At 44.8% G+C, this 26132-nt stretch overlaps 1 protein-coding gene across 1 annotated transcript in view; it reads left to right on the forward strand.

Moving 5' to 3' along the window:
- The first annotated feature begins 1067 nt into the window (after window positions 1-1067).
- CALCOCO2 (calcium binding and coiled-coil domain 2) overlaps window positions 1068-26132 on the forward strand; it is a 32674-nt gene continuing 7609 nt past the window's right edge. The window contains exons 1-9 of the mRNA XM_066364465.1: window positions 1068-1159; window positions 10995-11183; window positions 17078-17180; window positions 17829-17962; window positions 18762-18887; window positions 21527-21615; window positions 22006-22075; window positions 22657-22779; window positions 23050-23136. Of these exons, the coding sequence (XP_066220562.1) occupies window positions 11004-11183; window positions 17078-17180; window positions 17829-17962; window positions 18762-18887; window positions 21527-21615; window positions 22006-22075; window positions 22657-22779; window positions 23050-23136 (912 nt within the window). The 5' untranslated portion in view covers window positions 1068-1159; window positions 10995-11003. The remainder of the gene's footprint in view (window positions 1160-10994; window positions 11184-17077; window positions 17181-17828; window positions 17963-18761; window positions 18888-21526; window positions 21616-22005; window positions 22076-22656; window positions 22780-23049; window positions 23137-26132) is intronic.

Here is a 26132-nt window from a genome sequence, read left to right on the forward strand (position 1 = left end):
CTCTCTCTAAAACCAATAAATAAATTAAAAAATAAAAGACTATTATTTTGGTAACTCAGAAGATGATCTGAAACTTTCAACTGAAGCCCCACTCCCTGGTTTACTCATTTCCCACCATTCACCTCAGTTAAATGCCACTAGTCTTGTGAGAAGGCAGAATTAGGATGCTCAGTCTCCTGTCTGAAACCCAAAGTGGCTTTAGGGCATAACTTCTCTGGTTAGATAGCAGAAAGTTTCCTTCCAGATTTAGACAGATGCTACTTCTTGGAGGAGAGGCACTTTTTACTTTAATCTTTCATAGATAGCATGTGCAGTGTTAAAGAAATAACTATTCTGACACTTGTTAAAATGGTAAGCAAGACTTTATCCAGGACTATTGCAATAAGGATATTACAACAAGGGAGAAAGATTGTACTCAACTCCAAATACAATAAGGACAAGTGAATGGAAAACTACTAACAGGAGACACCAAGGGTAGGGGGGATTCTTGCTAAACCAGCTTAGGAGTCTTGCTAACGTCGGCCGGGGATTGTTCAGCTATCGAAGTTGGGGAATTCTCTCAGAAGTGACTTAGCAGGATTTTGCTGAGTTTACGCTTACACGGTTGGGAAGAGTACTACCTTGGCAGGCAGAGTTCATGCTAAAGAATAATTTCTTTATAGAAAGGGAATGATGAAACACAGAATCTGGAGTACCAAGGAAAACTGATGGGACCCCTTTAGGGGCAAGTGCAAGGCGTGATTAAATGCCAAAGGGCGTCTCATCTATCAGACTGTTAGTGAAATGATATGTGGAGATAGGAGAAAAACAAAGATGACCTCTCAACGGCCCTTCAAAGGTATGGAGTTTTCTTATTCAAAACTGAAAAAGCTTAAGTTTGACTTTTTTAAGGTAAGTAAACTGCTTGTTTTAGTGGAATAGGCTTCTTGGAGTGAGATCGCTGGGAAAAACCGTAGAGGGTAGCAACCTGTGGGCCGCTGGAACCCAGTCACCTGAATACTATAAGTCCCAGCAAGCACCGCGGTGAGGGCGGGGCTTGCTGACCACTGTGACGTGTAGGCGGGGTCAGAAGGGATCAGCGCTCCCTTGGGGTTTTGGCTCCGCCCCTGTCCTCTGCCCTGTCCTGTTGCTGTTGCGCCGCGGCCAGCTGCTGCCCCGGGTGAGTCCGTAAAGTGAAGGAGGGTAATTAGTGGCAGTTGGGCCCTCAGGTTCCCCAAAATCAGACTTCCAGACCTGAGAAAGTACCATGAGCGGTAAAGGTGCTACCGGTTTCGGTTTTCACCTCCTTCCATCTTTCTAGGGAGACAGTAAGTGGGAGTGGCGTCATGAGCCTCTGGAGCTCTTTGCGCGGCCTTGAAGAGTTGAGAGGCGGTTTTCTCCCTAGCAGGGGAGGGCTTGTGGCCGGGAGGGACACTCCTTGGGCAGAAGGTACCGCTCTGACTGGAGTGAGGGTCTTGACGTCACTGCATCACGCCCCCTCCCGCGGACGGAGGTCCTAGTGGTTCCTTAATCCTTGTCCGTAACATCATCGTTGTTTGCTTGGAGGCGGGGGCGAGGCCCTGCCCAGTCACCTCGGCCAGTTACTTTCTCATTGGGGCTCATTTTCCCTGTCTGTGAGTAGGCTCGATCCCTGAAGCCCCTTTCCTTCAGATGAGGCCGCTGTAATTGGAGGAGGTGTTCTAGGCATCCGAGAAGGAGAGACAGCTGGGGTATAGTGACCTGCTTCTTTCCAGCCGGTCTCCCATAGCCCCTCCCACTGCCACCTTCAGGCCAGTTTAGTTTGGGAGCTAACGTTCCTGCTCACACCGTAAATTCAACCTCTCCCGCGCATGTTAACATTTTATCCGTTGGATATTTAGCTCTAGATGCAAGCCAACAAATGCCCTTGGTTGGAGCTGAGTAGAATAATATACATGCTATACAGTAAATCCTCACTTAGCGTTTTCATAGGTTCTGCGACTTTAAGCCAAACGTTTTAGCAAGCCAGTTTTACCAGAGGCTAATTGATATAAACAAGAGTTAAGATCTGCCTGACCAGGCGGTGGCGCAGTGGATAGAGCGTTGGACTGGGATGCAGAGGACCCAGGTTTGAGACCCTGAGGTCGCCAGCTTGAGTGCGGGCTCATCTGGTTTGAGCAAAAGCTCACCAGCTTGGACCCAAGGTCGCTAGCTCCAGCAAGGGGTTACTCAGTCTGCTGAAGGACCGCGGTCAAGGCACATATGAGAAAGCAATCAATGAACAACTAAGGTCTCGCAACGAAAAACTGATGATTGATGCTTCTCATCTCTCTCTGTGCCTGTCTATCCCTCTCTCTGACTCTCTCTCTGTCCCTGTAAAAAAAAAAAAAAAAAAAAAAAAAAAAGTTCCTACAGCATCTTATCAACATTAGAACTAAACGACTTTGCCCTGTGGTGGTGAGGTGGATAAAGCGTCACTAGTTAGAAACGTCCAGGCACATGCAGGAAGCAACTACTACGAGTTGATGCTTACAGCTTCTTTCCCCTCTTTCTCACTCCTCTCTCTAAAAATCAATCAATAAAAAAATTTAAAGAGAACTAAATGATGTTACATATAATTTTTCTCCACTACTGCAAAAACCATTTAAAGCAAAAGACTTTTTAGGCAATAGGTCTCTGTAGATAATGTAGAGCACACGATTAAGGAAGACACGGGTGACTCACTTCAGAAGGCCTCTATCTGAAACTGTACCCTTTAGCAGATATGACAGCTGTGGAGTGGAAAGGACCTTGAGAAAGATGGTCAGTGAGAGTTTCATAGCACTAACAAGTCATATAGTCACATTATCTTTCAAGTCAGATAGTGTAAGGCTCTTTAAAAGGATTTGACAGTGCTTATTGATAGACTGCCATGGCCCTGCTTCTTCTTATTATTCTATTCTTTTTTAGAGAGACAGAAAGGTGAAAGGGGGAGAGATAAGCATCAACTCTCAGTTGTTTTATTTTAGTTTATTGTTTGCTTGTCATATCTGCCTTCACCCCAAGGGCTCAAGCCAAACCGGTGATCCCTTGCTCAAGCCAGCGGCCTTGGGCTTCAAGCCAGCAACATGATACCGTGCTCAAGCTGGCTACCTCAAGGTTTCAAACCGGGCCCTCAGTGTCCCAGGTCAACGCTCTCTCTACTGCACCACCACCTGTCAGGCCCTTATTTTCTTAGATGGAGAGGCAATTAAAATAATTCTTTTTTCTTTCACTCAGAATCATCATTATAGCTGGAAAGTTTTACAGGTTTTTTACCCTGATCTGTGCATTTTACTGATGAGGAAACTGAGAAAGGAAGATAGTGCCACTTCACCAAGATCTCAGAGCTTGTTGGTGGCAGAACTAAGACAGGAACCCAGGTGCCTCGGCGCCTAGCCTCGTGCCATTTCCACAGCACTCCAAACACTATCACTATGCTTTTCACTTCAGAGGTTAGCATGGTCACCCCATTCAGAGAAAAGGTATAAAATCTCAGTAAAGTAAAATGGAGATTTAATACACAACTTTGAGCTTCGCACACTTTCTTCTGGTTGCCTGCATCTTATGTACCAGAACAATTTTTCTGTTCCTCTCAAGTACTGCTGGCAATGGTGGTGTGGGGTGTGGGATGAGAGCCTGTTTAGAACAAGCTGGGCAGCCAATCCAAACAGTTGTTACGGAGCATATGTAAAGCGGGGGGGGGGGGGGGGGGGGGGGATACAATTTTTCTAAGGCACTCTGAAAGATTTTAGATAAGGAACTATAATAAACTTGGAAAATTTGAGTTACAGCAAGTGGCTCAATAATTTGAGGACCAGTGACTATGTGTCTTTTGCTCCCTATCTCAGGCCATCTACAAACCCACTGTATCTGTTGTCATTTGTTCTCTAAGGGTATTTCTGTGGCAGCACCTATCTCTTCCTGGGCCACGGAGGAGTAGGCCTCAAGTCAGTTCATCTACTTGCTAACTGCTAATTGTTTAGAAAGTTAAGTAAGCAGAAGGATGAAGAAATTAGATTAATGTGGATTTGGTTTTTATTTATCTTTGTTTTTACTTTTCCCAAATAAGGAATTACATTTCTTTCTTGGCTATAGAAGCATTTGGTTTTCTTCTGTAAACTAATCTAGAGAAACTACCTATAACCTTCATTTCTCTTGAAACATGTGCCCACTACTATAAAAGGCTAATGTAAAAAGTTAGGTATTCTTTCAGGTAGAAAACTATTTTGGGTTTTTTGGGTTTTTTGTATTTTTCTGAAGTTGGAACCGGGGAGGCAGTCAGACAGACTCCTGCATGCGCCCGACCGGGATCCACCAGGCACGCCCACCAGGGGGCGATGCTCTGCCCATCTGGGGCGTTGCTCTGTTGCGACCAGAGCCATTCTAGCGCCTGAGGCAGAGGCCACAGAGCCATCCTCAGCGCCCGGGCCAACTTTGCTCCAATGGAGCCTTGGCTGCAGGAGAGGAAGAGAGAGACAGAGAGGAAGGAGAGGGGGGAGGGGTGGAGAAGCAGATGGGCGCTTCTCCTGTGTACCCTGGCCAGGAATCGAACCTGGGACTCCTGCACGCCAGGCCAACACTCTACCACTGAGCCAACCGGCCAGGGCCCTATTTTGTTTTTATATTTATTTATTTGAGAGAAAGAGAGAAACACAAGTCATTGTTCCACTTATTTATACATTCATTGATTAATTTTTTTTCATTGATTGATTCTTTTTTTTTTTTTTGCAAGAGAGAGACACACAAAGAGAAGGAGAGACAGAAAAGGAGATGAGAAGCATCAACATGTAATTATGTCACTTTAGTTCATTGATTGCTTCTCATACATGCCTGCCAAGCCAGTGACCCTTACTCAAGCCAGCAACCATGGTATCGTTTTTTTGTGTGTGTTTGTTTGTTTGTTTAATTTTTCCGAAGTTAGAAGTGGGGAGGCAGTCAAACAGACTCGTGCATGGGCCTGACCAGGATCCACCCATGCCCATAGGGGCGATGCTCTGCCCATCTGGGGCGTTGCTCAGTTGCGGCAGGAGCCATTTTAGCGCCTAACACAGAGGCCATGGAGCCGTCCTCAGCACCCCAGCCAACTTTGCTCCAGTGGAGCCTTGGCTGCAGGAGGAGAAGAGAGAGACAGAGAGGAAGGAGAGGAAGGGGTGGAGAAGCAGATGGGCGCTTCTGTGTGCCCTGACCAGGAATCGAACCAGGTACTTTCCACACACCAAGCCAATGCTCCACCACTGAGCCAACCAGCCAGGACTGTGACCATGATATCATTTTGATGATCCCACTTGGGGAGTCTGGCTCAAGCCAGATGAGTCTGCACTCAAGCCAGCGACCTTTGGGTTTCAAACTTGGGACCATAGTGTCCCAGGTCGATGCTTGCTCTATTCACTGTGCCGCCACCAGTAAGGCTCCATTGGCTGATCCTTGTATGTGTCCTGACTGGGGATCAAACTGCAATTTTGGTGATTCTGGATAACACTTTAACCAACTGAGCTACCTGGCCAGGGTGAAGTCTAGTTTTTTTTTTTTGCTTGTTTGTTTGGTTTTTGTATTTTTCTGAAGCTAGAAACGGGGAGACAGACAGACTCCCGGATGCGCCCGACCGGGATCCACCCGGCACGCCCACCAGGGGGCGACGCTCTGTCCACCAGGGGGCGATGCTCTGCCCCTCCCGGGCGTCGCTCTATTGCGACCAGAGCCACTTTAGCGCCTGGGGCAGAGGCCAAGGAGCCATCCCCAGCACCCGGGCCATCTTTGCTCTAATGGAGCCTCGGCTGCGGGAGGGGAATTGAGAGACAGAGAGGAAGGAGAGGGGGAGGGGTGGAGAAGCAGATGGGCGCTTCTCCTGTGTGCCCTGGCCGGGAATCGAACCCCGGACTTCTGCACGCCAGGCCGACGCTCTACCACTGAGCCAACCGGCCAGGGCCTAGTTATTTTTAATAAAGTTATTTCTTCTTTGTGGCCCAGGATACATGAGGAACATCTTTAGAAAAATTGGTGTGTTGATTTAGTTGAATATTTGCAGTTAGGATTTCAACCAGGAAGCTTTACAACATTGAAAATTTTTCTACTAAAAATCCTGTGAGTGTAGTTTATAGGCATACTCAGAATGAGCAGAAGTCGAACTGGCTGTTATTCCTTTTTTTCAGAAGACGTAAGAGACTCTCTGCCCTCATGGAACAGCCCTGGGAGTAGTACGTAAGGCTGGAAGTGCCCATTAGATGAACATGAGAAATAAGCATCAGATTCTCTTCCACTACTTCTCCCTTTCTCTCTCTCTCCCATTCTCGCAGCCAGTGGCTCGATGGATGTCAAGTTTTCTTAGAAGCCAGGAGCCAGTTCAGGGGACTTATTTTAAAATACATTGCCTATTATTGCCACCTCCTCAGAGGACCTAATCCTTTTGGCAACTGAACAACAACAACAACAAAGTAACAACAATGCCAGAGTCCAGATAAAATGTCTGTGACAATTTATGGAATCTGCATTGTTCTCCCAGGCTTGCTGGTTTGTTTTTTAAAACCTCTATTTGTTTTCCCTGGTCACTCCTCATGTGGCCATCTATGACTTGAGGGTACGGATAAGAAATTAGTGGAATACCTTTCCACAATTTCCAGGGGGCCTAATTCATCCCAGAGCTTTTTTGTGACTCAGTAGCTCCTGGGCTTCTAAAGTTATGTTAACTTTTGCTCTTGTATTTTTTCTCCCTTCCTCGCCTCTGTGGATATTACCAGAATTAGAAGTGTATGGTGGACAGGTTCGAGTGGGAAGAGTGGGTAAAGGAGGGGGAAATTAATGCTTAAATCATTCTAATTTTTCTTACACATCTTTCTTGCCCCCCCTCCACAAAAAGTCATATCTAGACTGCTTTGTTAGAAAAGTAAATTCCCATTTCTCCCAAGGAATTTTATCACCAGAAGGGACAAAAGACTTTAAGAATTACTGACCTTCACTGGCTTAAGCCCAAAGGTTGCTGATATGAAGCCCAAGGTCACTGGCTTACGCCCAAGGTCATTGGCTTGAACAAGGAATCACTGGCTCAGTTTGAGTGTCCCTGGCCAAGGCACCTATGAGAAGCAATCAATGAAAAACTAAAGTGAAGCATGCTTGTCATCGCTTTCCCTTTCTCTCTCTCTCTCTTTCTCAAATCAATTAAGAAAAAAAAAAGGATCACTGACCTTAAAAATGAGTAGATCCCTTCCTTCCAGGAAAAGCTGAATGAGGTATCTTCAGATTGGCATGGTTATGCTCTAGATTTGCCCATGGCCTTCTCTGTCCTCAGCTTTGGTAAGAGGTAGACAGGAAGCCACTGCTCTCTTCTGCTCCGTGTGCCTCCTCAGCCCCTTTCCCAGTCTTGGCAGAGGAGAGTTTTTCTTTCAAGAATGGTTGAGTTTCGCCTAACCAGGCAGTGGCGCAGTGGATAGAGAGTCAGACTGGGACGCGGAGGACCCAGGTTCGAAACCCCGAGGTCGCCAGCTTGAGCGCAGGCTCATCTGGTTTGAGCAAGGTTCACCAGCTTGAGCCCAAGGCCGCTGACTTGAGCAAGGGGTCACTCGGTCTGCTGTAGTCCCCGGGTCAAGGCACATATGAGAAAGCAATCAATGAGCAACTAAGGTGCCACAACAAAGAATTGATGCTTCTCATCTCTCTCCTTCCTGTCTGTCCCTCTCTGTCTCTCTCTATCTCTGTCACACACACAAAGAAAAGAATGGTTGAGTTTCAAATATCCAGAGTGCCATTGGTTGCCCTCTGAATCTTGAGAAAGTGATGAGATCACTGAAATAAGGAACTTCATGGAGTCTCTTACATGTTTGATGAGCAAGGAACCAAACTTTTGACTTTTCTAGACAGATGAGCAGGTCCTCAGATGAAAGAAAAAAGATAAAGTGTGCATTGGCTCTACACCCAAGCTTTGACATGAGCTCTTCCATGTTGTTTCGAACATATACGCTGACCTTCCATCAGTGTTCTTCTGTTCATGAGCTAACATATAGATTGTTCTTTACCAAGGAAAGAGAAACTATATCAAGGCCCCATACCCTTCCTGGTCTTGTCTTTCACGGTAGCATCCATTTGCCAGGAAGCTTGCTAGAGTTTGAGTGTGTGGAAGGTAGGTAATGGAGTGTGGATTTTATGGGTTCTTAAGGAAATCAAACCTGTGCCTCTTGTTTCTTTGGCACCATGCCACCCGAACTCGCTCTGCTTGCTGAACCAGCTGTCCCAAGAATTGACCTGGCGCTTGGAGATTCTCATCTCCTTCCCCTAGAAAAGAGAAAGCTGAGAAACAGCAGCTGCTCCAAGGGTAGCCAACAAATAAGAGCAAGACTAATAAAAAAGAACTAGTCCTTTTATACCAGGGATCCCCAAACTATGGCCCGCGGGCCACATGCGGCCCCCTGAGGCCATTTATCCGGCCCCCGCTGCACTTCCGGAAGGGGCACCTCTTTCATTGGTGGTCAGCGAGAGGAGCATAGTTCCCATTGAAATACTGGTCAGTTTGTTCATTTAAATTTACTTGTTCTTTATTTTAAATATTGTATTTGTTCCCGTTTTGTTTTTTTACTTTAAAATAAGATATGTGCAGTGTGCATAGGGATTTGTTCATAGTTTTTTTTATAGTCTGGCCCTCCAACGGTCTGAGGGACAGTGAACTGGCCCCCTGTGTAAAAAGTTTGGGGGCCCCTGTTTTATACCATTGTTTATGTACAGAGCCCTTTCCTTTTATTTTTTGGTGAATTATATACATATCTTATTCACTCATTTATTCAGTGAATACTCAAGCAGCAAATACTATGGGCTAGGCATTACGTCGTGTATACAGTGGTGATAATGTTATGAAGGAAAAGAACAGAAAGTATGGCACATAGATTAAATGAGACATTTTCTGAAGTCACTCTTACCGGAGTGTTCTTTAGATCTATAGTCAAAAGACAGTTTAAGTCATTTTACGTGCTCAGATAAATGGCGCTCCAGGCTCAGGACAGAGTGGATATGCTGTCCTCAGTATGACTGGAGAGCACTGGGGAAGTTAGGGGTCTGAACCTGAGAAGCCTTCCCCCCTCCCTCCCAAAACATCTGTAAGAGCTCACCAAGCAGCAGCTTATCATGAGGAACAAGTCCTGACAGACTGCAATGTGATCTCTCTCTTCCTCAGAAAAACTGATCTGAGGTTTGAGGTTGAGGATGTGGTTAAACTGTGTCACAAACCAGAAAGCCAATACATTTTTTTAGCTACTAAACTCAATCCCAAGAATAAATAGTTCAGTACCTCCAAGTCCCTTTGCCTTCTCTGTGAAAAACAAAACTGGTTTCTGGCGGGACTTGGAAGAAGAGGCCTGGTTGCTTAGAGTTCAAAATAAAACCTGGAAGTAAGTAGGGTGGGGCAGGCCTAGAAGAGCTACTTACTTATTTTAAGTTGTGTGTGTGCCTGCATACAATCTTCCAACATGTTCCAACAGCTGAATTGGTAGGCGTCATACAGTGCTTGCATGTGCACAGATCTTTCTGCATCTACCTTGGAGAGCTGTAATACTGTGTTTATCTCCCAGTAAAATTCTGGTTAAGAATCATGGACTCACTACATGTTAGAACCGGATGCATTTACAAGACAAGGCATGTAACCTTTGAGGGGGTTGGGGGGGAGTATTGGCTCAACAACTGAAAAGACTTTGTTTCTTTTATGTATTGTTTTTACCTCCCAATTGTTTCCTGTCCTTGCTTGCATTTTATCTGTACTGTGCCCTAGAAATGATCCTCTCCACTTTATAGATAGGGATCCAAACTAGCTTGCTGTCCTCCAAACAGGGGCTGCACTTTTCTGTTTCTTTGCTGTTCTGCATTCCTGGAATGTCCTCCCCCCAAACCTATTTGTCAAAATCCTGATCTTCCTTGAGGGGCTTATCTGGGAGAGTACGCACTCCCCGAAGCTTCTCTCCATTTTCCTAACCAGTCGTATCTCTCCCTCTTTTGAACCTAAGAAATTTTGCACTTGTACCATCCATTTAGCTGTCACTTGTTTCCTCATCTAACTTCCATATTGGATTGGGACCCATTTTGAGGGCAAGCATTGTACCAGAAGGAAAAAACAAAAACAACACACACACACACACACACACACACACACACACACACACTAGCAATAATCACTAACGTGTTAAATCCTTTCTTTGTGCAGACTCTGTACTGAGCACTTTATTCTGTCATTTAGCCTGTCCCTACTCTGTGTGCAGTGCCTTCCCTATGGCAATCTGATTTAAGGACTGGACACTTTACAGTATTTCAATTCAGACTCACAGAAAAACGAGTGCAGTAGATGTGATGAGCCCCATTTTACAGATGAGAAAACCAGAGCCCAGTTGATTAAGTAAATTGCCCAAGGTCATGCATTTAATTGGTGGTGAAGCTGGAATTTGAACTCCGCTCTTCTGATTTCAGAATCCATGCTTGTCACCTCTGCATGTCACATAGTCACCTCCCATCCTTGTCTTTGTTCCTGCACCATCCCCAGCTCCTAACGGAGTGCCTTAATACATGGAAGACCCTATAGGATGGGTGGAATTGAATGGAAAAGTTGGAATCTAGAGAAAATGGTATTCTGAAAGTCGCAGGGCTTTTTGGGATGAAAATCTAGAATCTATATCTTACAATTCCCGGCTCAAACTACTTTCCTCTAGGGAGGCTGGCTTAATTATTTAAAGCATTTAGAAGAAGGTGAACAAAAGTAGTTATGAGCAGAGAATTGAGGTTCTGTGGGGGGTGGTGTCTGTGGTGAAGAGGTCAAAGATATTCTCAGAAAATTCGTATAGAAACTTATAAATGCAAAAATGGCTCAAAGTGAAACTGAAAGTGAGTTGGATGATCTCAGTTCCAGTCAGGCTTTTTTTTTTTTTTTTTTTTTTTTTTGCTTTTCCCAACTTGTCTGGAATGAATGTTCCCTGGATAAGAGCCTAGAAGTAAGTCTCCACCACTTCCAGCCACCCTGTCTGAGCCTCATTCTGTCCCCTCTCTCCTAACAGGACCCCACCATGGAACAGACAGTAGAAGACCCCCCCACATCAGCTGTCTTGCTGGATCATTGTGACTTCTCCCAGGTCATCTTTACCAGTGTGGAGAAGTTCTATGTTCCTGGAGGGGATGTCACATGCTACTACACCTTCACTCAGCGTTTCATTCCCCGGCGAAAGGATTGGATTGGAATCTTTAGGGTAAGCAGTTAATTGAGTACTAAGCGACTGGGAACTAGAGGCGAATCTTTTTCAAGTCCTGAACGCAGCTCCCTAGCACTTTGCCCTTCACGCACCAACATATGCTCTGGGACTTGAGTGAAAATATGGTGGCAGATCATACAGTCCCCAAGTCTTATGATGCTTTCAGAGACCAAATGTAAATTTTTTTTAATTTATTGATTGATTATAGAGAGAGGGAGAGAGAGAGACAGAAACATTGATGTTTCCATATGTCCATAACCAGGGATCGAACCTGCAACCTTCATGTTTCAGGACAAGCTCTAACCAACCAAGCTATCCAGCCAGGGCAGACCAAATGTAAATTTTAAAAATTACCCTATTTTAAAATATTCATCTGTGACTTTACTGGTGTGATTGTCCCCTTATATAATTTCTGTGGCTTTAAGCTTTCTTTTCTTTCTTAGTAGAGTGTTTATTTTTATTTATTTTTAATTTTTATTTTTTTTACAGGGACAGAGAGAGAGTCAGAGAGAGGGATAGATAGGGACAGACAGACAGGAACGGAGAGAGATGAGAAGCATCAATCATCAGTTTTTCATTGCGACACCTTAGTTGTTCATTGATTGCTTTCTCATATGTGCCTTGACCGCGGGCCTTCAGCTGACTGAGTAACCCCTTGCTGGAGCCAGCGACCTTGGGTCCAAGCTGGTGAGCTTTGCTCAAACCAGATGAGCCCGCGCTCAAGCTGGCGACCTCGGGGTCTCGAACCTGGGTCCTCCGCATCCCAGTCTGACGCTCTATCCACTGCACCACCGCCTGGTCAGGCGAGTGTTTATTTTTATATGACTATTACAGATCAGGAAAAAATGTTGAGAAGTTACCTGGTTTGACATCCTACATCCAAGAAGTTTGTTCCTGAATAAGTGTCTTACTTCTTTGTAAAGATTTCCAAGGAAATCCTTATGAGCTCCCTCAGTGACTTCTAGTTTCTAATCACTCTGTCAGTTCAAGTACAGAAATGATACTTTTAAATTATAATCAGCTTACTCTCTATCTCAGCTTCTCCCCTCATCTGTGTCTCTGTCACACACACACCATAATGACAAATCTTCCTATTTCCAGAGACAGGAAATAAAGGTCAAATAGTAATTGATACTTCGGAGTGTCAGTGTCTGTGACCTTTGCTTTGACACTTTGGCATGTCATGTGCTTGTTTACCGATCCTGTTCATCCTGAGGTCAGACATTATTCCTGCCTGCACTGTGAAGCACCGGTGCTTATGTACACCCCTCATTAAGTTCCTTTTCCTTAATTGTTTGAAACTCCAAGCTAATTGTTGGAGCCATGGCAGCTGGGGTTTAGAGACAGGGATAGACAGCCAGAGGGACATCAGCAGGTACCATGACAGTTCCCGAGACTACAGGAAACATTAGACTAAAAGATATTCTAACACAGAAAATTGACACACCAGTGTTTCTTATTTTGTAAAGAAGATGATAGTTTATTTCTTCCCCACAGGTAGCAAAGCTATCTAGTAGAACTTACTACAATGGACCTATACCTTCAGTGCCCAGTACAATAGCCTCTACCCACACTGAGCACTTAAAATGTGGCTAGTACGACTAACTGGATTGTTCAGTGGATAGAGCGTCATCCTGGCATGCCAGAGGTTGCTGGTTCAATCCCCGGTCAGGGCACATACGAGAAGCAACCAGTGAGCACACAAGTAAATGGAACAGCTAAGAGGAACAACAAGTTGATGCTTCTCTTTTTCTTTCTCCCATATCAAAATAAATAAATGTTTAATTTTAATTAATTTAAAATTAAATAACATCATGTGGCTATTGGACAGTGCAGATATAGATAATAAAAAAAGAGGAAGATTCAGAAATACTTATTAGAGTTTGTAGTATAATCTGTAACTTTTGTTGTTTCTGTTTAACCTAGACGGGTTGTATTCTCCAAGCACTTTGCAACTTCCAGTGAAGACTTGCCCATAAACCAAATGAAAATCAAGCTTTTTAAAAACAAATGTTTAAAAACATTTTAAAAATGCATTTACATTTGGGCCTGACCAGGCGGTGGCGCAGTGGATAGAGTGTCAGACTGGGATACGGAAGACCCAGGTTCAAGACCCCAAGGTCGCCAGCTTGAGCGCGGGCTCATCTGGTTTGAGCAAAAAGCTCACCAGCTTGGACCCAAGGTCTCTGGCTCCAGCAAGGGGTTACTCGGTCTGCTGAAGGCCCACGGTCAAGGCACATATGAGAAAGCAATCAATGAACAACTAAGGTGTCGCAATGCACAACGAAAAACTAATGATTGATGCTTCTCATCTCTCCGTTCCTGTCTGTCTGTCCCTGTCTATCCCTCACTCTGACTCTCTCTCTGTCTCTGTAAAAAAAAAAAAAAAATGCATTTACATTTGGAATGCTTCACTCATTTCAGAGGTATTGCCATATCTCAGTGACTAAATAGTTAACCAGAGAATGGCCTCTAATGTTCATTGTCCATAAAGCTATTGATTTGAACACCTACCCTGAATCCTGAAAGAAAGGTTTAAGACTAATAAAAAAAGGACACAACTCTCTGAGAATACAGGATGTGCCAGGTCTTTGATGAGGTTGTGTTTGTGTGTGTGTGCTAATTTAATCCTCACAGCACAGCAGCCCCTGGAGGTAAGCAGTATTAGCTCTTGTGCACAGATGAATACAATGAATACACTCAGATGGTGACTTTCCCAGGTCTCCCATTGAGTAATGGGTAAAGCAAGCTTGTTTGACATTTACACCTCTGCTTCTTCTCTATTCTGATGAAGTCCTTTGAACAACAGATGGTAAAATAGAGAATTAAAAGTTGACTATAAAGTTTTGTCTTTCAGTGTGTTCTTAGGAAGGGAGAGAGAGAGATAGAAACATTGATCTGTTCCTGTTTGTGCCCTGATCAGGGATCAAACTGGCAGCCTTTGCATATTGGGATGATGCTCTAACCAACTGAGCCATCCAGCCAGGGCTTTTTCAGTGTGTTCTTAATCCTATTCCTTAATTCCACATTACCTCTAACACTGGTACTTCCTGGCACCAAGTAGGCACTCATGAAATATTTTTGAATGTGCAGAATGCTCCATATAGCAAAAGCTACCACCAATGATCCAGTCTAAAGTGGGTGGGAGAGCGCTTTCCTTCCCTCAGTGTAGGTCCCGTGTCCATACTCTCCCTTCCCCGGGCAGGGGAATGTTTCCAAGCTTCCAGAGGGGATACCCTGCCACAAGGGGCCGGCTGGGACTCGGGCTACTCAGGTGGAGGGACCAAGGACAGAAATGCAGGTAGCTAAAAGTTGTTTCCTTGTTCCAAGGCGACAATAATTCTTAGGCCCTTCCAAAGGATATTTTGGTCCCAGTGCATTAAGAAACTCCAGGATGTGAATGAAGGCTCCATAAAATCCTGCTTCCTGCACCACCGCGTGTTGCAGTGGCTCTGAGATGCTTTCAGCAATGGGGTGTGGATTAATGAGACACTAAAACATGCCCTAGTATGTTTTGATGAGCTTTCGGTGTAGCCTTTTCAACCAAACTCCAATTCCTTAATATATAAAAATGGAATTTATTTTTAGTTCTTTTTCTTCCCACTGGGCTCAGGCAGGGTCAAATACTGCAATAAATGTAATTTTGTTTCTCATTTGCTGAGTGTTCTCGGTTGAAGACACAATGGTTCCCTTTCTATTCTCTGGTGTGCTCTTACCTTCCAGATAGGATTTGAGCCATCTTTTACTCCTGTTCACATTTAGTGAGAATATTTTCCACTTAGCCAGCAGTCTGCTCGAAGGCATATGTTACAGTATCCTTATGTCTTATGACTTACTGCATTCAATACCTAGAAGAGACCTTTATGATTGCCAGATTGTTATTCTTTTTAGGACCAAAAAGCCTTTATTAAGCATGCATTATGAAAAACACTGAAGAAAAAACTATATAGACTGGACTCAGTTATCTGATAGCTCATAATAATCTAAGAAGCCTCTAGCCCTTCCATCCCCAACATGCACATTTTTCAAAAAATATATGTATTTAGCCCTGGCCGGTTGGCACAGTGGTAGAGCGTCGGCCTGGCGTGCAGGAGTCCCGGGTTCGACTCCCAGCCAGGGCACACAGGAGAAGCACCCATCTGCTTCTCCACCCCTCCCCTTCTCCTTCCTCTCTGTCTCTCTCTTCCCTTCCTGCAGCCAAGGCTCCATTGGAGCAAAGTTGGCCCAGGCGCTGATGATGGCTCTGTGGCCTCTGCCTCAGGTGCTAGAATGGCTCTGGTTGCAACAGAACAATGCCCCAGATGGGCAGAGCATCGCCCCCTGGTGAGCATGCCGGGTGGATCTCAGTCGGGCGCATGCGGGAGTCTGTCTGACTGCCTCCCCGTTTCCAACTTCAGAAAAATACAAAAAGGGAAAAAATAAAAAAAATAAAAATATATATATATATATGTATTTAAAGAATGCAGTAGTGCCCTGGCCAGATAGCTCAGCTGGTTAAAGTGTCAACGTAATACACAAAGGTTGCAGGTTGGATCCCCAGTCAGAGCACAGACAGGAACAGACCAATGTTTCAGTCTGTCTCTCCCCCTCTCTCTAAAATGAATTTTTTTTTTAATTTTTAATGAAGTTAGTATAACCAAGTTGGTATAGGTGACAAGACTAAATTGGACATAGAAGAGAACAAATCAATGGAGAAGGCAGGTCAAAAGTGCTTTCTAATTAAGAAGTTCCAAGGCCTGACTAGGCGGTGGCACAGTGAATAGAGTGTCGGACTGGGATGCGGAGGACCCAGGTTCGAGACCCCGAGGTCGCCAGCTTGAGCGCGGGCTCATCTGGTTTGAGCAAAGCTCACCAGCTTGGACCCAAGGTCGCTGGCTCGAGCAAGGGGTCACTCGGTCTGCTGAAGGCCCACGGTCAAGGCACATACGAGAAAGCAATCAATAAACAACTAAGGTCTCGCAATGAAAAACTGATAATTGATGCTTCTCATCTCTCGCCGTTCCTGTCTGTCTGTCCCTATCTATCCCTCTCTCTGACTCTCTCTCTGTCTCTGTCTCTGTAAAAAAAAAAAAAAAAAAAAAAAAAGGAAGTTCCAAGAACACGATTGTAAGAAGATAGTGGGATCAAGGTTCACTGTCCTGGAACTTTTCCCCCCAGAAACTCTCAGTTCTGAGTCTGACTTGGAGATAGAATTTTTGGAACTCCTGTCATGGATGTTGAGTGGCTAGAGTTTTTGTTTCCTTTCAAGGCAACAAAACTCTGTGTGTGCCGATCTTTAGTTGTATCAGACATTTTACCATATAATGTTGTCATAAGTCAGAAAAACAAGATTTGCTCCATGGTGAGTGGATCTTGTCATAATGAACTCATTCTATTGTCTTTTCAACATAAATAAAAAGTAAGCACATTTAGGCCCTGGCCGGTTGGCTCAGCGGTAGAGCGTCGGCCTGGTGTGCGGGGGGACCCGGGTTCGATTCCCAGCCAGGGCACATAGGAGAAGCGCCCATTTGCTTCTCCACACCCCCCCCCTTCCTCTCTGTCTCTCTCTTCCCCTCCCGCAGTCAAGGCTCCATTGGAGCAAAGATGGCCCGGGCGCTGGGGATGGCTCCTTGGCCTCTGCCTCAGGCGCTAGAGTGGCTCTGGTCGTGGCAGAGCGACACCTCGGAGGGGCAGAGCATCACCTCCTGGTGGGCAGAGCCTCGCCCCTGGTGGGCGTGCCGGGTGGATCCTGGTCAGGCGCATGCGGGAGTCTGTCTGACTGTTTCTCCCCGTTTCTAGCTTCAGAAAAATACAAAAAAAAAAAAAGTAAGCACATTTTGAGAAAACAGCACAAATAAGGACTTTCCTCTGAGCACTTTCAGAAGCTGAACCAGAGCCCCTTGTCATTACAGGTGGGATGGAAGACAACCCGTGAGTATTACACCTTCATGTGGGTTACTTTGCCCGCTGACCCAAACAGCAAATCAACCAAGCAGCAGGAAGTCCAATTCAAAGGTGAGAAAAATATTGGATGAAAGGTGTTGGAGACAGCAGCCAAGACTAAATTATTTCCTTGAGCTTGGGCTTTCTGGAGCAGATAAAAGACTTCCAGATTTTTAGTTTTCTTTTTTTTTTTTCTTTTGTGACAGAGACAGAAACAGAGAGAGGGACAGACAGAAAGGGAGAGAGATGAGAAGCATCAATTCTTTGTTGCAGCACCTTCGTTGTTCATTGATTGCTTTCTTATGTGTGCCTTGACCGTGGGGCTACAGCAGACTAAGTAACCCCTTGCTCGATCCAGCGACCTTGGGCTCAGGCTGGTGAGCTTTGCTCAAACTAGATGAGCCTGCACTCAAGCTGGCAACCTCGAGGTTTCAAACCTGGATCCTCCACGTCCCAGTCCGACACTTTATCCACTGTGCCACTGCCTGGTCAGGTCAGGTCAGATTTTTAGTTTTCTGAATAGACCTTTTTTTTAAAATCAATTTTAGAGAAAGAAGAAGGGAGAGAGGAAGACAAGAACATTGATCTGATTCTGTATGTGCCCTGACCAGGGATTGAACTCAAAACCGTTGCTCATCAGGATGATGCTCTAACGAACCGAGCTAACTGGCCAGGGTATATAGACTTAATTTTGGATTACAAATCATATTGTGTTTTCAGCTTATTACCTGCCCAAAGATGATGAGTATTACCAGTTCTGCTATGTGGATCAGGATGGTGTGGTCCGGGGAGCAAGCATCCCTTTCCAGTTCCGTCCAGAAAGCGAGGAGGACATCTTGGTTGTTACCACTCAGGTCTGTAAACATCTCACCTCCATCTCTTCTTGCCAGTTAAGAGTAACAATTCCAGGATAGGGTGAAATTTGAGTCAAAAAGCCTGAATTGAATGCCTAACAGATACTGAGAAGAATTTACATAATACTCACTCAAACTTGCTCCAGAATGACAAGAACATTAACAAGAATCATAACAAGTGATTTCTCCTTTCTCTAAAACTACTTTAACTCAGTTGACATTCAGTCATTTTCTTAACTTTTTCAGTTACTTAAATTTTGTCATCTCCACGTGTTATCTCCACAGTAAATTGATAAGCTCCGTTAAGGAGAGATGCACCAAATATTGTTCTTTGTATCTCTCAGTTCTGACACAGAGCCTGCCATTCATTTACTTACTCAGTTACATAGCAAGGTACCTACTCTCCATCCTGCACAATGATAGGCACTAGGGATGCAATGAAGAATAAATTAAACCACTGTCCCTGGCCTCAGGAGCTAAGTCCAGAAGAGAGACAAAGAATACTAAGTGCTTGCAAGAAGACTACATTCTTCTGTCACTCCCCTTTTTTACTTTTTATGGCCTGACTTTTGTTTATCTTTCCTCTTGGTAACGGCAGGCCAGTGCCGCAGTTTATATAGACATACCTCCATTACTGTCTTTCTTACGCACTAAGGGGTGCTCCTATCTGGATGTCACTACAGTGAGTGGGCCTCTGCCAGACCCTCGCTATCCCAGGCTATGGGGATTTTCTGCAAGTGGGATTTGAATATTGAGCTTTAAAGGGTCAAATAAGAGTTTACGGAATGCTCTTTCGTAGAGTGAGGTGGAAGAGATTGAGCAGCAAAACCATGAGCTTTGCAAAGAAAACCAGGAGCTGAGGGACAGCTGTGTCAGCCTGCAGAAGCAGAATGCAGACATGCAGGCTGCGCTCCAGAAGAAGCAGGTACAGTATCGCTGCTGGTTAAAGTGAATTTGGAGCGTGGAGCTCGGAATGGGATGGTGCCTCTTAGCACCATGTTGTTTTGCTTGAAATCTCACTCCCTTTACTAATCTCTCTGGATAGGCACAATGTTAAAAGTTTATGTGGATTAGTTTATTTAAACTTCATGGCAAACCTTTGGAATGTGTACTGTTATTACCCCAGTTTTACAGATGAGTTACCTGAGGCTTAGGGGGTTAAGTAATCTCTTAAACAGCTAATCAGCGATGGAGCCAGGATTTAGATCCAGGCAGTCTGAATTCTTCTTCCTACTGCCTGTTTATAATATGAAATAATTTGCTTTGATTAGCTAGAACTGGACATCAAGAGAGGAGACAGTAATAAAGTAAGATTGTGTGTTATCCAAACTCTTTACAACTTCTCTTCAAATAAGCAGGTGGTGAATGAGCGTTGGTAATGCTAGAAACTGAATTGGAGAACTTTCTCTAAAGACTGAGATCAGAGCTCAGAAAGTTTTTAAAACATACAGACCTCAACAATCACCACCTCTAAAGCCCCTAAACTACAGGCGAGGAAATCGAGGCCCAGAGGAGAGGGGAAGTTTAGCGATTATGCTGGACTAAGACTCACTTTTATTGACTCCCAGACAGTGCTCTGAACTTAACAGGTTGTTGTCACACAAGTGCCTGGGATGACCTCAGCCCCGGGCTGATGTTAGAAGTGTAGATGGCAGGTCCAGGCTACAACCTGGCCTGTCCCAAGCAGTGAGATAACAAACAAAGGTGGTACAGGTATAACTCACAAAACTCGGCTGTCACGAACCAGCATTCATCCAGTAGCCTTTCAGCCTACATGCCGAATTCTAGCCAAGGAGTCAGAGGGTCTGGGTTCTTGGGTTAGGTCTCCTACATACTTGCTACCAGTTATTATATATAACAGCATCAGTATTTATTTAGCACCTACTATGTGACAGGCACTATAATAAGCACATTGCTTCACTTTATTATTATTATTATTATTATTATTATTATTATTGAGAGAGAGCAGATAAGAAGGGAGAGAGAAGATGAGGAGTATCAATCCATAGTTGCTTTCACTTTAGATACATGCCTTGACCAGACTGTTCCACTGTCTCCTTGTTCAAGCCTGTGACCTTTGGCTTCTCACGCCAGCAACCTTTGGTCTCAAGCTGACAAGCTTTGGGATCGTGTCTTGGAGTCACATAGGCTGCTTCTCTCAGTTATTGTTTGATGAGCCAGAAGAAATTTCTTTAAATCTCTGATGAGCTTCATTTCCCTCCTTGTAAAAAGAGGATTGATAATACCTGTTTTTTTCAAAGAGATTCTAGTACCCATGTTCATAACAGCATTTTTTGCAGTGGCCAAAGGGTGGAGACAGCCCAGATATCCAGTGATAGACAGATGGGTAGGCATGGCAAGTATACAATTGAATATTATTTAGCCTTAAAAGGGGAGGACATTCTGACACGTGCTACAGTGCAACGTGGATGCACTTGAGGACATTATGCTGGGTAAAGTGGGTCAGACACAGAGAGACAGATGCCATATGGCTCCACTTACATGAGGTACCTAGAGTAGTCAGCTTCATGGAGCAGGAAGTAGAGTGGCGGCTGCCAGGAGCTGGGAGGAGGGGAAATCGGGAGTTAGTGTGTAATGGGTCCAGAGCTTCAGTCCTACAAGATGAAGAGTTGTGGGTGGACGTAGACACAGCCGCACAACAATGTGACTGTACTTCATGCCAGTGAACTGTACATCCAGAATGGTTAAGATAGTAAATTTTATGTTGTTTATTTTATTACAATTTTTTAAAACAAAAATGATTTTTTAAAAGGCTATCAAGCCTGACCAGGTGGTGGCGCAGTGGATAGAGCTTTGGACTGGGACGCTGAGGACCCAGGTTCAAAACCCCAAAGTCTGAGGCTTGAGCGCGGGTTTATCTGGTTTGAGCAAGGCTCTCCAGCTTGAGCCCAAGGTCACTGGCTTGAGCAAGGCATCACTGACTTGGCTGGAGCCCCTGGTCAAGGCACATATGAGAAAGTAATCAATGAACAACTAAGGTGCCACAACGAACAATTGATACTTCTCATCTCTCTCTGTTCCTGTCTGTCTGTCCCTATCTGTCCCTCTCTCTGTCTGTCTCTATCATAAATAAATAATAAATAGAAACCAAAGTAGGAAACAGATTTAAAAAAAAAGTCTATCAAGCCCCTAGCTGGTTTGGTCCACAGTAGAGCCTGGCATATGGTTGTCCCAGGTTTGATTCCCAGTCCCGGCACACAGGAGAAATGACCATCTGCTTCTCCACCCCTCCCCTTCCTTATTCTCTGTCTCTCACATGTAATACGTGCTCAATAAATATATATTTGTCAGCTGCCTGAGATACTAAAACTGTCTTAGAAATGGTCTGTCTCTGCCTGACCTGTGGTGGCGCAGTGGATAAAGTGTCGACCTGGAAATGCTGAGGTCGCCGGTTCGAAACTCTGGGTTTGCCTGGTCAAGGCACATATGGGAGTTGATGCTTCCTGCTCCTCCCCCCTCCTCTCTCTATCTCTCTCCTTTCTAAAATGAATAAATAAAATTAAAAAAAAAGAAATGGTCTGTCTCTGCCATTTCAATCTATAGGAGGAGCTAGAAACCTTAAAGAGCATCAACCAGAAGCTGGAACAGGAAGTGAAAGCGCAGAAGGACAGCTGGGAGACAGAGCTGCTTCAGTGAGTGTGACCTTTGGGTTGGAGGAGCTTCTGTGTTATAGGCACCCGTAGGTGGGGTCAGATTACATTTGTAGAATTTATTAGACTACAGAGTTTCTATTATGACATTGATAGGCATGATTCTCTGCTTTGAGTCATGAGTTTTTTGAGTCTAGGTTGGAGAATTAGTGTCAGAATGGTAAGGAGAAATGATCTGAATTCAAGTGTTAACGTTCAGTATGGAATTCTTGCACTTTGAGGTCAGAAAGCCAACCCAGGATTGAAGAAGAGACTAGTGGATTTCAAAATAAATCTGTAGGCTTAGGACTGAGGCAGCCTTAAATCATTTAAGGCCTGGCGGAGCCAGCTGGCATCAGCATGTAGTTGACAGAGACCTCTCCACCCCTGCAGACTGAAAGAGCAAAACCACAAGCTGTCCTCAGAGAACGAGAAGCTGGGAGTCAGAGTGAATCAGCTTCAGGTAGGTGATGGCAAACCTTTGCCCAAGTGTATTTTCTTCATCTTGCCGTCACTCCTCTCCGGTGGCCCCAGAGATGCAGTTCATTGCAGTGAGTGCTTAATGGTGTACCTTTCAAAGCGTCAGGCTCAGGTTCCAGAGGATGTGTCCTGTTCTTGACCCCATACACACACACCCTTTTTTAAAGAGACCCGGTCTACAGGAACTGAAAAATTTTGTTTAGTTTATATTTATCCTGCACTCCTAAGATGGATGACTATTGTCTATACCAATATTTGTCAAACATTTTTCTTTTTAGCTACAAAATCTTTTCAAGCAAGGTATTTACTCAGAAGCCTGGGATGTGAAGCAGATAGAACTCCTCTCTTTTTAGGAAGCTGTTCCTTAAAGAAAGGTTTGTCAAATTTCACTCGGCTGAGTCTTAGATTCTCAGGGTACAAGGTAGAGCTCAAAAGTAAAGAAGTCCTTGGCAGTTGGAAGTTGTTACAGAACACACATTTCTTTATGTTAGGGCACATTAAAAAGCGATGTTCCTGGTTGGTTTTACTTTTACATCTTGGTTGTATTTGCTATTTTTGCTTTAGGCCCAGCTGTCAACTCAAGAGAAAGAAATGGAAAAGCTTGTTCAGGGAGATCAAGATAAGACAGAGCAGCTGGAGCATCTGAAAAAGGAAAATAACCAGCTCTTTCTCAGTTTAACTGAACAGGTAGAAATGAAAGAAAACATTTATTCAGCATTTTGGAGAAAATGTATGCATTGTTGTTTCTCTATTATATACCTGGGTATCGTTGGCTCTAGGAGAGGTCTCCAAGGAAGCCATCTGCAGTGAGGTGTCTCATGGCTATTCTCAGAAACTGATAGGAGAAGACTTGCTTCTCTCTCTGCACCCTGCTTGCTCATTAGCTGGGCAGGCCCCTAGACCCCCGTGTGCGGGCATGCGTGTATAACACTGGTACCGAAATCTGTTTTTGTACAGAGGGAGCAGCAGAACAAGCTCGAGCAGACAGTGATGGAGCTGAGGCTGAAGGAAGTTGCTGCGGCGAAGGAGGAGCAGGAGTTAATGGCATGTCTGTCTTCGGATGGCTCTGTGGGAGGGAAGGGAAGGGGTGGGTCTGTGCACAGGTGACGCACAGGATAAGGAAGACAGATGGGAATAGCACGCACTCTGGATGTTTTGCATTCTTCCCAGAAGGATAGAGAATTTGCTAGGTACAAATGTTTAGGAAAGGTGGATATTTCTAATGTGTGATGAGCTCTTAAAGAATACTAGCAGTTAAACTTCATGACAGGTTACAATATATAGAGCCTTAGGGTAGGAATGCCACCCTTTTTTAAATTCTATCAGTTTTTGTTTTTATATTTTTATTTTTACTATTTATTAAAGCTTTTGGAAGCTACAAGTTTCAATAAAACATCATCTGTACACTGCTTCATGCACCCATAACCCTAGGAAAGTCCCTATCTGTCCCATTTTCCCTGCCTTTGCCCATGTCCACCCACCCTCATCCCCCTTTCCCTCTGTCTGTCGCCACACTCTAGTCTGTGTCCGTGTGTTTCGTATATTAGGAATCCTCTTCTTAAGGAGTTATTGTGCAGGCAGACAAATGATTATGAAGTTGAGCTCTATTATTGGACAAGATTACAGCACTCAAATTTTGTTACAATTAATATAATATTAGCAATTATCATCATCACTATAAATTATTCTGAGCGATAGTAAAATGTTAATGGTAGCCTAATTGACTACTAATAATTTTCTATAATATATTGTTGGAAAAGAGGCCTCATGGAGATGACAGGTGCCTAGAAGCCCCATTTTCTGAATTGATGTAATAGCATTAGAAATACTGCTGTCTGGGCCCTGGCCGGTTGGCTCAGCGGTAGAGCGTCGGCCTGGCGTGCAGGGGACCCGGGTTCGATTCCCGGCCAGGGCACATAGGAGAAGTGCCCATTTGCTTCTCCACCCCGCCCCCCTCCTTCCTCTCTGTCTCTCTCTTCCCCTCCCGCAGCCAAGGCTCCATTGGAGCAGAGATGGCCCGGGCGCTGGGGATGGCTCCTTGGCCTCTGCCCCAGGCGCTGGAGTGGCTCTGGTCACTGCAGAGCGACGCCCCGGAGGGGCAGAGCATCGCCCCCTGGTGGGCAGAGCATCGCCCCTGGTGGGCGTGCCGGGTGGATCCCAGTCGGGCGCATGCGGGAGTCTGTCTGACTGTCTCTCCCCGGTTTCCAGCTTCAGAAAAATACAAAAAAAAAAAAAGAAATACTGCTGTCTGGGGGCTGTCTAACTATTGGGACCATAACTCATATCTGCATCATTCATTCATTCATTCATTGTTCAATCAATTATTGAATACCTACTGTGTATGACACTGTATATTTTATCCTGATAGAATAAAGAGTAGAACAAAGTTTGAAAACCACCAGCTCACAGGTTAAGTTTAGACCACAGAAATATTTTATTTGGCCCAGAAGGTGCTTTTTTAAAAATTGAATTAATACCAATACTTAAAAATAGGAATATTTCCCAATAAAAATTGTAATCTTCAACCAGTTCAGCCCATATTCTGACCAGGTGGTGGCGCAGTAGATAGAGCATTGGACTGGGACACGGAGGACCCAGGTTTGAAACCCCGAGGTTGCCGGCTTGAGCAAGGGCTCATCTGGTTTTAGCAAGGCTCACCTGCTTGAGCCCAGGGTCACACTGGCTTGAGCAAGGGGTCACTCGGTCTGCTGTAGCCCCCCGGTCAAGGCACATATGAGAAAACAATCAATGAACAACTAAGGTGGTGCAATGAAGAATTGATGCTTTGCATCTCTCTCCCTTCCTGTCTGTCTCTCCCTATCTGTCCCTCTCTCTGTCTCTGTCACACACACAAAAAAAAATTGTATTCCAGCTTCTATTGAATAATTAGAGGATCTGTAAGCATTGCCCCTTTAGATGGGTCCTGTGTTCTTCATTCAGCTGCCAACGTCAGTTTCATAGCATTCAGTGCCTTCATTCTATTACATTACTTGCCTGGCCCCTCCCAATAGACATATTTGAATTTGTGACCTCTAACGTAGCAAAGAAATGAACTGTTCTAAATAATCTGGAACCATTCAAAGGTTTGAACCTTCTTGTGGCAAGTATGGGTTTCCTTGGTTTCATGGAGTATTTTGCAAGACCCAGGGGTTCCTCAACTGATAGCAGTTCTTTACTCCTCATGCAGCTAAAAGGCCCCTAACTATGAGGACTGTGTACACATCTTAATACTTCAGGAGCCTAGAAACAAGAAAACAGGTAGTGAAGCAGTTAGTACAAGAGGTGGACCGCCTAAAGGCAAAGGTAGAGGCAGGGACGCCTGTTTCTTAGAGAAGTACAGAGTGTCAGCGACTCCACAAACAGATCAGGCAGCTCGGGGCTGCTGCACTGGTAGGTGACAGAGATAAGGGGCCCAGGAAGCAAGGCGTGTGAAGGTTTGTGGTCCTTAGACAAGCCCAGAGGATTGTACACCCTGTGGACCCTTGTTTGTTTTTTTAATCTTCAACCAGTTCAGCTCATATTCTTTAATGATTTTCTTTTCCTTCCTTGTTACTGGATTTATTGGGGTGACACTGGTTAACAAAGTTACACAGGTTTCAGGTGCCCAATTCCACAACACATCATCTGTATAACGAATTGTGTGTTCACCACCCCAAGTCGAGTCTCCTTCCATCACCATTTATCCCCCTGTATCCTCCTCCACCTCCCTCCCCACCTCCCTGTACACCTTGTTAAGGAGAGAAGTTTATCTTTCTGCTAAAAAGAGGAGGGATGGAATGTGTAGCCAGAAACCAGCCTGGGAATCCCAGGAAGTATAGGCCCAAATTCAGCCGTGGGGCTCAGGGAAAATTTCTGTAACCATTGAGCAGGTATCCGTGCAGATTCAGAGAGCCCTTTATTATTTCTGCCTTTTGAAGAAGTGGAGCAGGACAGGAGAGCCAGCAGGAGCCAGTGGGGGTGGGCAGCCCGGAGCCTGCGGTCAGCCTGGCTCCCGGTCATCCTCTGGCATCACTGCCTCAGGGTGAGCTAGAAGCGCCCAA

Source organism: Saccopteryx leptura, chromosome 2 (genome assembly GCF_036850995.1).
Source record: "Saccopteryx leptura isolate mSacLep1 chromosome 2, mSacLep1_pri_phased_curated, whole genome shotgun sequence".
Taxonomy (NCBI): Eukaryota; Metazoa; Chordata; class Mammalia; order Chiroptera; family Emballonuridae; genus Saccopteryx; species Saccopteryx leptura.